The following is a 14,924-nucleotide window of genomic DNA, read 5'->3' as shown; positions in this document are numbered from 1 at the left end:
CAGAGGCAGGAAAGGAACTCCTTACCCAGCTGTCTGATCTAACTGGAGCATTCCTCAGAACTCCCACTGGCATAGCAAGTGGATCGTATCAGCACAGTAAGTGGAAAATGTACAGGAGTTTTTCAAAAGGCAGCTGAAATTATTTTAATAATATCTACTTAGAGTTAATTTGAAATGGCTAATTTCAAGCTATATTAATCAGTTACAATTGGATCCTATAACTTACTATAACTGCTGCAACAAGCTGTAAGCAACTGTACGATACTTTTTCGGTATGATGTTGGCCTTGGGAAATAGTTGTGAGATAGCAAAACACCTCCATTTAAAATTATGGAAAGATAGGGGTCTAAATAAAAATTTTAAGAGAAAAGGCAGAAGCAAGCACTCAGCCAACACTTTCCTATGTAGATATTCTAGTGCTCTTTAAAAATACGACACAGCTAGCTGTTATGTAAACAGTCTAATAAATTCGTTAGGCATTTATTATGCAATTATAGCTTTTATATCTATCATTGGACTGAGTTGTACAATGAACAATACCAGAAACAACTGATCACCTCTTGCGATATTATGATGATTTAGATGACCTTATATTTGCTAGCAATAAGAAATATCTGAAACTGAGTGGCAGAATAATCCAAGAAAAATAATCCTTTGCTATATCATTTAAAGTTCTCGGTGAATGGCTGGGATATGAAAAAGACAACAGTCCACCTTCCCTGTACTTCACTGAAGTAAAACTGCAAATGTGGCTGAGAATGACAGAACTCTTAGAAGATACATTGAAGACTATCAGGAAGCAGCTGATACCATACTTGAAGGATTTGCAGAAGGAAATGACTGGCAGGATTATTGGTGACTACTCACTTTTTATCTTCAAAATAACTTTGAACATAGAACACTGTAAGAAAGTTAAACAGGTTTTTTGAAATGTAGATTTGTATGAGGTAACTGAAGGGTAGTTCCAGTTCCTGGAAATGTACTATCTAGTACATTTATCCCTCCCTTTCACTGAGGAGATTAGAGTGATGTATCTGGGTTTTCCCATCCCTATTTCATTCTCACAACAGCCTTGTAAAATAGGTTAGTGAGACTGACTGGGCCAAGGTACTTTGTGGCTGGATGGGAATTTAAACCCTTGCCTCCTAGATCCTAACCCAACATTCTAAACACTACCCTTGTTCCATAACTGTGTAATATCTGTTTCTTTTCACATTTTTATTTTCAAGTATGCATACTGAATGTATATGCCTAAGCTGCCAAACATGAAGATTATATGCTTGTAGTAGTACTACATTTCTTTTGTGTGTGGCCAAAGGTCATTACAAAATTGGTCTAAATAAAACATAGATGAAAACATAGAAATGATTTTTAAAACCCACCAAGATAGCACATAAACAGATATTGTAGTTCCAGATTTTAAGTTTCAGACACCACTTTTGCATGCATTTTCCTGGCTGCCGGAGTCTGTTGGACTGCCATGTATGTAACACATGGGTCTACATCCACAAGAAGGAATATTATTTTCTCCTCATACTTATGTAAAAAAAGCATGAGTAATGTCTGAACTCTCATTGCATATTGCATTTTTTACATGAATGTGTCTCCAGTGGGATGCATTGTGTGGAAAAAGATTTTGGGATTGAGTGAATCAGTTCTCAGTGTGGTGTTTAAACCTGAAGTGGTTTTTTTGCATCGCGTAATAATGGCTAAATCCAAAGTTTGACCAGCTTCCCCACCCCCAATATTAGTTTTTGTACCCTTCCTGCTGTCTGTTTTGTTCACTGAAATGCAGTATAATGCAGCAAATATTGAAGTCTGGTGGGCAAATCGTTAGGCTGCTTCTTTATGTGACTATATTCCTCAAAGCATTTAGGCTCATTGAGAAGATTCATGGACCCTTTTAGAAGTGATGAGATGGGGCTCCTGACTTCTGCTGCTCAGCAGTGACTTAGGAATTAATTAGATAGTCTTATAAAAAGAAATGATCACATTTGCCCTCATTCAGTTGTATTTTACTGATGAGGTCTAATGTTCAGGTGTAGGTCCATTGTCATATTGCTTTTGAGGAAGTATCTGATAGCTTTGGAACTCATAATTAGGTAGAAAAAGCACGATGGCCTAAGAGGAATTTGCACATTGGACCCTATAGTCTAGTTTGTTGTAGATTACGCATAGCAGGAGACAGTTTGGGAAGCAGAAGTATTGATCATCCATTGGATATCTCTGTTATATTTTGAAGGGACTAATGTAATATTCATCATATGTGCAGGTCAGATTGTATTTGATGCTTTGAACTGGTCTGAAGTTCAAGACAACCAGGAAATAGCTAAGTTTTTGACTGATGGACTAATGGAACTCTCAAGTGGAAACTATGTAAGCTAAGTTTCTTGTGTTTTAAAATGGAATTGCTATACTCTCAGACCTATTTTTTCAAAATCAGTTTAGGTTCCACTGGGGACTGTTGTGCTTTGTTCATTTCATTTGATTCATATGTATATTGTGTGTTTTCATACCAGTATGCAAACATTATGAACAATTATGACAGATCCAATAGAACCATTTTAAAGGATTTTAAGTTGAGTGGGAAGGGTAAATTTTGTCTCTGAAACATCCCTGACCAAATTCATGGCCCAGGCTGTCATGGCCCCTCCTGCTGTAGCTGACAGCTCATCTGAGGAAGAGTTAACTGAGCCTCGCAGAGAGATGCCAGCTGAATCAGCAGAGCCTGAGCCAGCACAGGCTTCTGGCTCAGAGTTAATTAGCAGGGCTAAGGGAGATTCTAGCAGATCCTGGTCTCCAGGTGTAAGTCAGCGTTTCAGACAGAGATTGAGAATGGCCTTAAAGGAGAGGCGCCGCTTAGCAAGACTGCAGGTTAGACATTACCCAAAGTCTTTGCAGGAGCAATCCCAGTCAAGCAACTCTGGGGAATAAAAGGCCTTTGGCAGGAACTGGTGTTGTGGTTGTAAAGTGGATTCTGCCTTGTCTGCACACCATTGTTGTTTCCAGAACTGACTAAGTATGGACCAGCTTACCTTGATTCCTGGATTCTCCTGGTTATTGTATGTATTTCTGGCAATTGACTCCTGGCCTAATTGACATCTCTTTGGACTCTCCCCTGGACTTGGTAACCTTGGGCTTTATTCCTTGTTGAACTGCCAGCAGCCCAGTTCTGAACCTCCTGAGTACTGTATGTTGCTGTGGTAGCACACCAGCCCCGGCGAGCCAGCACAGGTCCAGAGATGGTGATTAGCCAGCATACCCAAGGTTCTCTGACACTATAAGATATGGCAAATGGGGGGATGTCTCAATTGGACTTTTGGGAAGCCAACAGGAGTGACTGTTTTTTTCGGTTGCTTAGAAATGTAATGTGCAAAGGTCTCGGAGTTCAGCCTTTTGCTCGTATTATGTTGCAAACATAATATTAATAATAGAGTTTTCTGATACAAGAGTAATAGGTCCCAGCAAGACCCCATGGAGCAAGAATACCATTTTTGTAGGAGATTCTTGTGCTGCTGTATAACCCTTCTTGTACAAACATCTTCATTTGAAAGGGTGTTTTTATTATTCTTAGGGTATGGGGGGCCAGTCTGAACATTTCAGGTTTCTTCAAGGGGCATTAACATTCAAAAGCCCTTCCAACATGGATTTTCCTGAACTCTTCCATGCTAATAGTTTTTGTTTCTGCAGCCAGCAGCTTAAGTATGTGAAATTATGTAAAAGGGCAATCCACGTGAGAACTCAGTTTCAAACTTCAATACTATTATTGAGATATTTATACAGAATAATATCTAGCAGCCTCACACATATAGATCACCCCATTCATTATAAATTATAAACCAAACCGTCAAATAAAATACTGTTCTTGTGCACAGTCTGTATTCCGATGGGACTGGGTCTTATGCAGCTGCACTTGGAATTATAAAACTAGTCTGATTACACTTGACTGCAAATCTGTTTTTGGATGAGCTATTAATTGTGCTTGGAAAAGGAATAATGCATTTTTTTGAATAATTATCTTTATGATTTCCTAGGAAAACCCTTTGGAATTTTTATCACATTTTCTGTTAACGAAACATAATAAGAACAAAGACCTCAGAAATCAGGTTTTTTTGACTGAATGCAATCCAGAAGCAAGTGTCGGCGCATCCATTAAGGTACTCTCAGCAATTTGCTAGCTGAAGCAACCACTGTAGTTATCAGATGTCTCCTCAGGCTGGGTTGGAGCAGTTTAATAACAGACAAGTGACACAATAACACTTGCCTGGTCCAAGTCTACATTTGACTCTATCTCTGTACTCCATAAGTGGGGGAAGGGCTGTGGTAGAACATCTTCTTTGAATGTAGAAGCTTGCAGATTCAACCGTCATCCTCCCGTTAAAAGGATCAGGTTGAGGCTAAAGTCAGAGACCTCTGCCTAAGGCCCTGGACAGTTGACAGAACTGACCTTGGTAGACCACTAGTCTGATTCAATGTAAAGCAAATTCAAAAGTATGTTCATTCTCTAAATATAATTAGATGTGTAATGTATAAGTTGGCATTGTGGAAACTAACAGCTAAGATGGCCACTGCTGGGATAAGGCCAAAGCAGTCAAACCTCTTTCTGTATTAAATATGTTACATTTATGTATCTCCTTAATGAAATTGTTTTTAAACAACAGCTTCAGATTAGATATATTGTCAGATTAACTGTAGCAGTGTGAATAGAATTGTATATATGGTTGGATCCTATGACTCTGTGCTGTTAACAGCAACATTTTGTTCCAGTGCATCAGCAGCAGTCTCCTTTCAGTAAAGGGTAGAATAAAATCATATGTTACAACTCAATAAGAGGCAGCCCTTTCTAGACCAAGTGGAATCGAAATTGTACCCTACATGGTATGTATTGTCGAAGGCTTTCACAGCCGGATTCAACTGGTTGTGGTGGGTTTTCAGGGCTGTGTGGTTGTGGTCTGGTGGATCTTGTTCCTAACGTTTTCCCTGCATCTGTGACTGGCATCTTCAGAGGTATATCACAGAGGGAAGTCTGTTACACACTGTGTCAGTGAGAAGGGAATGTTTAGTGGGGTATATATTGTCCATGTCCCAGGGTGGGGAACCAATCAGTAAGTGTTTGGGTGGAACTTGTTATGCAAAGATGTGGTTGATAGTATTGTATTGCAGGTGGGGCTTATCAGTCCAGGGAGTGATTTGCATTTTCATGCCCTGCAGCAGCAGCAGTATCGGTGAATGCAAATCCTGTGTTTGGGTGGAGTCCATTGTTCATGAAGTTAGCATGCCCTTGGGGTTTGCTTTTGTTGTTTTGAAGTACTGGTAGACTTCCCTCTGTGATACACCTCTGAAGATGCCAGCCACAGATGCAGGTGAAACGTTAGGAACAAGATCCACCAGACCACGGCCACACAGCCTGGAAAACCCACCACACCCTACATAGTATGTTGCCTATTTTGAGGCAATATCAAAATTATGGTGTCCTGATGCTTTATCTTAATTTTCTTATTTTGATGATAAACCTGGTATAACTATGAAGGTTCAGAACAGAGAGAAGAAAACAGAACATTAATTAAAATAATGTAATATCTTTTTCAAATAATATCCCAAATCTCATCCTTTAATCATTAAAATCCAAGGTGGTTGACACAAAGAACATTCAAACAGAAATGTTGACTGGCTTCTCAAATGGTTTGATTTTCAGAATGGGAAACTTCAGGAGAACACACCAGAGAAACGAGAGAGATTTGCCAGAGAACTTCTGATCAGTGAGAAGAATTATGTCCATGTACTGGAAATTATAAGAGATGTTTACACTAAGCCACTGAAAGCAGCGTTAGCATCCAATCGACCCATCCTAAGCCATGCCAATGTTCAGATAATCTTTTCTGATATTTTGGACATTTTACAACTCAATAGGTACTTTCTAGAGACAGTTCTGAAGCACATTAAGATACAAATTCATGAAGGCTTCAAACCTACATACTTCTAATTAGGTTCAAGTATCTGGTAATTAGGGGAAAGAACAGTTCACTGGAACTGTGCTAGAAGGAATTTCTTGCTAAGATGGATTACTTGAGAACTCCCAAAAAAAAAAGAAAGTAATGTAACTGAAACATAGTACTCTTTCAACAGTTTTTTTTTTGTTAAGCTGGCTCTTTCATTGGGGTGGTAGAAACAGGGCTTCTTAATTCTGTTATCTACCTGTTTTTCTTCTTAAAATTCTTTTTCACTTGTAAGAGAAAAATAGCTGGGGGAAAGTGAAGAAAAATGTTCATTTAGAAATGGGTCTGATTTCTACTTAAGTGTACAACCCCTGCTGTGCATATACATCTGGACTGACCCTTGAAAACCCTACTTTTCACATAACTAGAACAAAACAATAGGCACTAAAGCGATACTTAAAAAAACAATAATAGTCTTCATAAGAAAGGAGGTTATATTGTGTATAGGCTACTATATGAAATGCTTCAAGGATTTACAGAGAATTAGTGATGAATACAATTCCATGCCAACTAACCTCATTCCTGTGGGAATAATATTCATGACTAATAAAAAGGTTTGCTCTAATTGGTAACTCCAAGTGCACTTTGTGTGCACAAAACTGTTATCTCATGTCTTTCAATGGATGGATATCCTGTATGCACAATGAAATGAGTGAGACAGCACTTGGGGGTGAAAATCCAAGCTCTCAAGAGGAAGATGTTATGTATGTGACTTCCCAAGAGTTATTTATGGTGATAGTTACCTTTTGGTCAAGAGCCTTTTGACCAATTCAAGACCAATTCAAGGGCTCCCAATGCTGCTGTTTTGAAAACGAGTAGTGTACAACTATGAGAGAGGGGACTAGTCACAACATTTCTTTAAGTATTTGTATTCAGCTTTTCTCCCTGAGGTAATCCAAAGCAGCTTACACCAACAACTACAATAAACAAGGTGACCTGAGTGTGTTCAGAATAAAATGCTGATTTAACCACAGGTCCCATCTATAAGTTAGGGACTAAGTAAGAGGTCAAGGGCCAAGAGCCCTTTTGCTCACACCTCAGATTTACACTATGTGCAGTAAAAGGAAGACTTACTAGCTGTCATAGGGAGGCAAATAGTAAAAGGCTGGGATTCTGCAAGTGACAGCCTGTGACTGGGCAGCTGTTTCCAATTGTGTACTCTCCATAGCCTGAAATATTATTTATCATGAGGTATTCTGCAGCATATCCTGTTGCAGTGTTGGCCCTTTACTCTTGGGACAAAGCACGTGGAGCCTATGTGGAAACACACAGGCAGGTGGCATGGCCTCTGTAAGTGCCATGTTTCAGTCACTACCTTAATGCATGTGTCTCTCAGATGGGAAGACTAATAAATATGCAAACTTGTTATCAGCAGTTGTTGAAACTTGCCTGGAGCCAGATACTGAGAAACATACTTGTCTCTTTTCAAATGCAGGTGGTTTTTGGCAAAGCTAACACAAAGACTTAAGGAATGGAGCCCAGTCCAAAACTTAGGAGACATACTCATTAAATTTGGCCAGCAGTTTCAAATATATTCAAACTTCTATAACAATTATGCAGTAATTCTGAAAACAATCGACCAGGTATGTTTTTTATGAAACTGGCTGGAAGCGTAACCATCACAGGACTCGAGAATTGGGGCCTTCTCCATTCCTGTGAGTTCTCTATCTTATAATTAAACAGTGTCTTCTGAATTAATATGGTTTACCAAATGGCTTATAAGGTAAACAGACAGTGGCACAAGATTTGTATTTGTTGGCATGTACACTTTTTGTTTCTTTGGAGATCTGAAAGTTTAAAGAAGTAGCCAGGATTATGGGAACAAGAAGGATTATTCTGCTTGAGTATTTTTTTTCCCAAGCTTCCCCCTTCCCTTCACAAAGTACTTTTGAAAGTCCAGGACTCTGGAGCAAGCACTCCACGGGGCTTGAGAGTCTACATTGCCTCCTCTCAGGCTGTTTCTGCACAGCACAATTACACCAGGGTCGATCCGGGATTGTACATACTGGGGCTATTTTATCCCAGTTTCTGCCTCCGCATAGATCCCCGCTTCTTCTCAGAAACCAATGCAAGACCAGGACGTAATTTATTTATTTATTTTTGAGGTTTTTATACCGCCCTACCCCTGAAGGGCCTGGGTCTTTTGTATTTACCCCCATTGACAAAAGACCGAGGGAACAGCTCTCCTCCCACCCAGCTTTACCCTTCCTACACAATCCATGCCTCGCCAGCTCCAAAGACAGAGGAAACAGTCCCTCCCCCTAGCTTTCCCCTTCCTACAAGATACACACCTTGCTGGCAGAGGGTACTGCTTCCCCCTAGCGATAAAGAGGCGAGACAGGAAAAATATACTGGGTCTGCTCCCATGGTGTTTGCATGGTAACAGGGTCACAGTGGGATCTTTTAAAAGAACTGCCAAACTGGCAATTTTTGAATATCGTAGGTTAAGGGAAATGCTGCAGGGCAGCACCGAGGCAAGCCCACATTAGCACCGGGAGCCATGTGGAATTCATGGCTGAACTGGGATATATTTCTCACTCACCCGGGGATATTTTGACCATGTGGAAATGGCCTCAGTTCCCTTTCCTACAACATTTTTGTTGTAGTTACAGAAAGAACTTGGAGCAATGTTCTCATATAATGGCTCATTATGTCATTTGAAGACTACTGTGCTAAACACCTTAAGACCTAGTCCCAGTGATAAGCACAGAGCAAAGCCCTGCTAAGGTCAAATAACCAATTCCAAAAGATGCCTTTGTTTCAAAGATTTATTTGTTCAAAGCTGCAGCTTTGGGAGATTGCTTGTGAGCTTCAGGAAGGAGTCTCAGAGCTCCGTTGTTCGCAAACATTACTTATACTCTTCCCGAGCTCACATACCCTGTCTCTTTGCCCATTGAAAAATGCTCTTAACATTCCACCTCTAATTTCTCTAGTACCAAGGGCAATACACATAATAAAATGGCTTGCCTTAATACATATATATGCTATCCCTGTCACCAGATCAACTTCTTTTTGTAGAAATACACTGGCTTGTCGGAGGGATTTTCTTTTCTATGAAAACATTTTACTATTCTTGTCCTGGAAATCTATTATAGACACAGACTGGCAACATAATGCTGGCGGTAGAACAGAATATCAGTATCAACATAATACCATTAAATGCATTTTAGAATTGTATCACCTGTGTCTTAGCATTTTTAAATTATCCTGCACAGGAGATGGAACATTTATGCTATGTGGGAGGTTTAGAGACTGAGACAATTTACTTTTATTACAGAAACTGGAATGTGCTAACATCTTGCCTCCTAAGGGGAAAAATAGCTTTAGAGTGATGAAAATACTAACATCTCCATAAGGGCAATAAAGCAACACTGACTTTCAAATGCCTTCCTTTTTGCAGTACAGGGAAACAACTCCACTGTTCCGTGCTTTCTTGAAGAGGCATGATAAGACCGTTGATACTGGCATGAGGAGGTAGTGTAAAAAAGACCAAAAATTGTACTACCAAAACATGAAACAAAATCCTGACAATTTTACCAGGCTGCCTATAAAGTACTTAATGCACATGGTAGGCTAGCTCCCTGAACACCTATAGCTTGAGACTTGAAATGTATGCAACATATTAAGGCTAGTTGGGGAGGGAAGCGGAACCCCTTTTTATGCCAGACACTTTAGTCTGCTTGCTTGCCCTCTGAAAGAGTTACTTATATATCCCAAATAATAAACAGATCCCTGGGGTATATTTGCAGATTTTTTCCCTAGCGACATGCAAATCCCAGCACCTTATCCAGAATTGCCCACGTCTGTTTTAGAGGCAGGCAGATAGCATTGGACTCAGTTTGCTTTTGTAGCAGCGTCAGTCCTTGGAAGTCATGAAGGAAGTCCCGCACAAAGTTATATATTCTTGGGCATATATATTTATTTAGAACAAGTTTATGCTCCTTCTCCAGGAACCTGTTTTATCTGGTTTACAATATGAAAACAGTAAAAACAAATTAATTAAAATCCAGCATTTAAAAAACCTCCAGTTAAGCATAACCATATAGATCTTAAGAACAGACCACCGACAGAATATAACAGATTAAAAATAGCGTTAAATAGTTCTTAGGCTAAAATAGTGTTTTAAAAAGTCAATTCCTTAATTGAAAGTGTGTGTGAGCAGATACACTTTTGCCTGGTGCATGAAAGAAAGCAACATAGGCACCAAGAAATGAGGCATTTTGTAACAGACAGTAGTAGTTCTTACAACAGGGCAAGAGGGATCTGAGTAATTACAGCTCATTTTCAGAAGTGAGGGAGTGGGAGTGGGTTATTTTAAGGCTATTTTATTGTTATTTTAATTGTTATATTTATGATGCTTTAATTGTGGTTTTTAATTGTTTTTAACCTGTGTAAGCTATCTAGAGTTGTTGTTGTTATTATTTATTAGTTTTGTATACCGCCCTCCCCCGAAGGGCTCTGGTATGTGCCACGGTATAGATATTTATAAGTGAATAAATAAAAGAGGGAGCCTGCCAGTTCCCGTGAAAAGAAGCATAGCGGCTGATGAAATACTGTTGTTACCTCCTCTAGCACCAGAGCCAATTCCTAGTCCTGTAGTTTAGCCTGAGCTGCCCATAATTCTTCTGTGGTATTGGTTACAACACATTTATTCGTTTAGACCTTGTCTCTCTATGGTTTTGGGGAAAAGAACTTTACTACTGTCCCCTACCCATATCACTCCAGCACTATCTTTTCTAAATAAATAGGCTCATAGTGATGCATGGTTAGTTGAACACTTACAGAGGCAGACTTATGAAGACAGTTATCAAGTTCTGTGTTGAGGTCCTTTGAAGTTGAAGTGCTGAGGTCCTTTGAAGGTCACTCAGAATATGGTAGTAGTTCATAGTGGAGCAATGCCCTGCTTTTTCCCTGTGAGGATATTTGAAATATCCTTCCCAGTTTTACAATGTCCTACATGACAGCAGATTTCAGGGGTGGGATCCTCTACTGAGCAACTTGTTCCAAGGAAAATGTGGTACACTAATCATAAATAAGTAGAATCACAAGATATTTATTGCTTGCTCTGTCTTAAACTAGGGCTTTTAGTTGCACTACTTTGCAGGTAAAAGCACATTAAAACAGCAACTGCAAGTCAAGCTAAACAAGGACTTATCCGTTTATCCCACCTAAATGTTATGGGCTTAGATCCTGTACCTTGTTTTCACTTGTGTTCATCCATTGCAGCAGCAGTCTTCTGCTGTGGTCACATTCCTCTGATATTAGGTACTGCTAAAAGACCCAGTGGTGCCCAAGGAGCCAAGTGCCTAGCACCAGAGAACCATCTCCACACTAGACAAAAGGAAATACAAGCAGAATGTCTAAGTCTATACCTAGAGAGAAATACTAAAGTACATGGAATATGATTCTGCCACTTTGTTACTTAAAGCATGATATAAGTATGAGCGATGTAGCCTACAGGAACTTCTGCTGTGCCCGTCTAAGAGGTTTGAAGAGTACATTGTGCTCCTGCATGCTTTGAGGCTTCACACTCCAACAGAACACACTGACCATGAAGACGTGACTTCTGCAATTAAACAAATGCGTCAATATAAAGATTACATAGATCAGGTCTGTCACATGTTCCTTTCAATATGATGCTGTTAAATGGATCACAAAGGTCCCCATACTGTAAACAGTGGGCTGGATTCAATGACTCCTTTCTGCTGAGTCTTCTTTTAAAGGAAAGTGACATTACTTGATACAGGAAGTCTTTCTCTGATAAATAATTTTTTTGTTAGAGGAAGACTTAGTGGAGGGTAGTCACAGGATCCAGCACAAGTTGAGTTGAAACACATGTCATTCTGTGTAATCACTGTCTGTTTTACAGAATATCAAAGTTTGCATGTTATTTTTCAAAGTTATGTGGGATTCTGTGTTGTAAGTTCTAAGACAAACTTACATCAACTGGGCATGCTTTTTAAGAAAATGTACATGTTCAATTGCTGAGATAGTAGCTATGCAATTCTAGTACCTCAGTTTTCACATGGAGATCACTTATCTAAATCTGTTTACCACATAAAACTTCTCCTCAACCTTCTCGCTCATATAGTGAAGTCTGAATTTTATGTAGAAGTAGTCAGACAAAATATGAAACTTTCCATGAGAAACCTGAGGTGATTCAGTGAGTGAATCTTTGTTGGCCTATCATTTCAGAAGAGTTTTGGTAGGTCAGAGTACGGAGCCCAGACACTGTCAAATTTAGCTCAGAGATGTAACACTGACAGATTATGTTAAAGCCTTACATAAAATAAATAAAACCTTAAATAAAATTTACCTACATTTCAATTTAAACTAAGAGAGCAGTCTTAAGCAGTTTGCTCAGAATCCTGCTAAAGTGTACCCATTGGGATTTATTCCCAAGTAAGTGTCCTTGTAGGATTGCATGATTGTTACCTTGAATGGTCTGTAAGTACAGATATTTTCCCCCTCCTGGGGAGCCTGCACCCTCATGCTCCTTGTTTTAAATCTTCAGCTAAAGCAAAACATGGGCAGAGATGATCAGATACTAACTACACAAAGACTCATCCAAGGATGTCCTGTAAGTACCCACATTTGTAGACAGATGTACTGCAAGGAAAATGCATGCATGTACATGATGAAGGCGGAATAGAGCACAAGGTGGTATCACTAGCGGAAGTGCACAAGCAAATGCATCTGCTGTATGGTTGATGCTAAGATAATAAATGTACCACAGTGGCAGTTTTGTCTGTAAAAACAAGCATTGGGGACCACAATCCCTCAAAAACTATTATTGTGGAAAAAAGCCAGACAGCTTTGAAAAGTGGGACCAGGCAACCATCCACCCCATCTGCCAGTTGTGGAGCTTCTGTTGGTTGGAGCAATTTGCCTTGGCTCTTACTCTTCACTATAGGTCCTCATGTTGCATGCTTTTTGTCCATGGGGGTCTCCTGACCTCCAGCTTCAATTTGTCAGAGATCCTAGGGACTGGGGTCAAGATCCATGTCAGCCAGCGCACTCCATGAGTGTTTTGTTGCAATGCAACTCATAGTGACAGCCAGCGTGGTGTAGTGGTTAAGAGTGGTAGACTCTAATCTGGAGAACTGGGTTTGATTTTCCACTCCTCCACATGAATGGCAGACTCTTATCTGGTGAACTGCATTTGTTTCTATGCTCCTACACAATAGTCTTGGGCTAATCACAGTTCTTTGGATCTCTCTCAGCCCTGCCTACCTCACAAGGTATCTGTTTTGGGGAAAAGGTAAAAGGTTTGTAAGCCGCCTTGAGCCTCCATATAAGAGAGAAAGGCGGGGTATAAATCCAAACTTCTTCTTCATTAACAGAAATAATACAATAGAGGGCCTTTCCCCACTCGCTTCCATCCCCCCTATGCCGCGCGCTGCTCTCAGCGCGCGGCATCCCAGGCGCGCGCCCAGGCGTCCCCACGACCCCGCGCTCTGTGCAGGGACGTCAAAAGGCGCCGTTCAGAAGAGCGTCTGGGATGCCGTGCGCTGAGGGGCGCGACAGCAGCAGCTTTGGGGCGGCTGCGCTATCGTCGCCCCTCTCAGTGGGAACTGCTGAGGGACCCCGCGCTACTCTCCTCGAGTAGCGTGGGGCTTAAGGGAAGTGGGGAAAGGGCCAGAGATAAAAGGTAGGACTGTAGTGTACTCTGTTGGACAAAAGTGATATTGGCAGCGTAGTAAAAAGTAGCAAATGGAAATATCCTTAACACAAGACAGTAGGGCACAAAAGTAGTATTTCATTGATACTAACAGTTTAATACAACAAAGGGAGAGTGTACCTACACAAATATACAATAAAATTTATAAAATAGGTTAGATCCTATTAGCTTTTCCACTTATTCTCTTCCAACTTCTTGCTTGGTATAGCTGCTGTCCCTTGTTGGTTTTGTTCACATGGGTCATACAGTCTGCAGCACAGACTTTTTGGTGGTCAAAATGGCATATTTCCACTTTTAACCACTGGAAAAGCTAGGATACAGTCTGCTGATCATCAATTTTATGGTTTTGTTTTACAATACACATTTCACTATTATTATTCAGAATGACAGCCTTTTTCAAGAAAAGCTTGTTTAAAGCAGTTGTACTGTGCAACGAATCTTGGGATGTGTGCTGTTGTTCCTAATAGAGGTATACCCAAAAATGACAGTTGGTATCTGAGGGAAGAGCTGAGAATTCATGCCAACTATATATGCTTCCTGATGATGTTTAAGCATGGCACCTTCGTGCTTTGTGATGAACTGTTGGAGCTCAACCACCAGGTTTCAGATTTGGTTTTCATGATATATATTTTATTTTTAACCTACAGCAGTTATTAAAAGCCAACAGGTATCTAATTAGGACACAAGATGTAGCTCAGCTGTGCTGCTGTTCTGAGAAAGTCAGTGCTCCATTCAGGTAAGTGAATCTATGTAAGTATTAGTCTGAGTATTAAAGAAAAAAAATAAGGAGTGCCTTGGAAAGGTTATTCTTGGAGCTGTACAACCTGTGTGGTTCCCGTGCAGGGACCACAGTATAGTATAACACAGTATCTGTGTGGCATGTAAAAGAGACATCTGGCAAATTAAAATGATCTGGTAGTAGATGATGTGAAAGAGCCACATCCAATCAGAACAGACTGTTTTGATCTTGATAACAGAGGTAGAGCTTCCATGGGAAAGCCTGGGGACAAATGCCCTGGGCAGCCACCTCTCAGTCACATGGGGGGATGGAAGATCGCCCCCCACATGGCCACAGTCCCACCTCAGGGCAGCGGTGCCTTGCCTCCACTCTAAAAGCTCCATTGCCCCCACTCCCCACAAGCCCTCTCAGGCTCATCACCCGCACAAGGAAGCCCAGGTCTGTGGCCCCCACCCCTGCGAGGAAGCCCAGGCCCTGCCACCCCACCCTTACCTACAGCTTCCTATCC

At 40.6% G+C, this 14,924-nt stretch overlaps 1 protein-coding gene across 4 annotated transcripts in view; it reads left to right on the top strand.

Moving 5' to 3' along the window:
- Positions 1-14,924, top strand: part of ECT2L (epithelial cell transforming 2 like) — a 47,928-nt gene that overhangs the window by 25,355 nt on the left and 7,649 nt on the right. For 2 of the 4 annotated variants that reach the window (XM_048489621.1, XM_048489622.1), the window contains 10 exons: positions 4-96; positions 673-855; positions 2,273-2,376; positions 4,035-4,157; positions 5,696-5,910; positions 7,432-7,579; positions 9,397-9,470; positions 11,450-11,606; positions 12,511-12,576; positions 14,325-14,413. In XM_048489621.1, the coding sequence (XP_048345578.1) occupies positions 4-96; positions 673-855; positions 2,273-2,376; positions 4,035-4,157; positions 5,696-5,910; positions 7,432-7,579; positions 9,397-9,470; positions 11,450-11,606; positions 12,511-12,576; positions 14,325-14,413 (1,252 nt within the window). Of the gene's footprint in view, positions 1-3; positions 97-672; positions 856-2,272; positions 2,377-4,034; positions 4,158-5,695; positions 5,911-7,431; positions 7,580-9,396; positions 9,471-11,222; positions 11,403-11,449; positions 11,607-12,510; positions 12,577-14,324; positions 14,414-14,924 lie in introns of those variants that run through there. The other 2 variants (XR_007243914.1, XM_048489625.1) reach the window with 2 other exon arrangements.

This window comes from Sphaerodactylus townsendi, linkage group LG01 (genome assembly GCF_021028975.2).
Source record: "Sphaerodactylus townsendi isolate TG3544 linkage group LG01, MPM_Stown_v2.3, whole genome shotgun sequence".
Classification (NCBI taxonomy): domain Eukaryota; kingdom Metazoa; phylum Chordata; class Lepidosauria; order Squamata; family Sphaerodactylidae; genus Sphaerodactylus; species Sphaerodactylus townsendi.
This window is presented reverse-complemented; position numbering and strand designations above follow the sequence as displayed.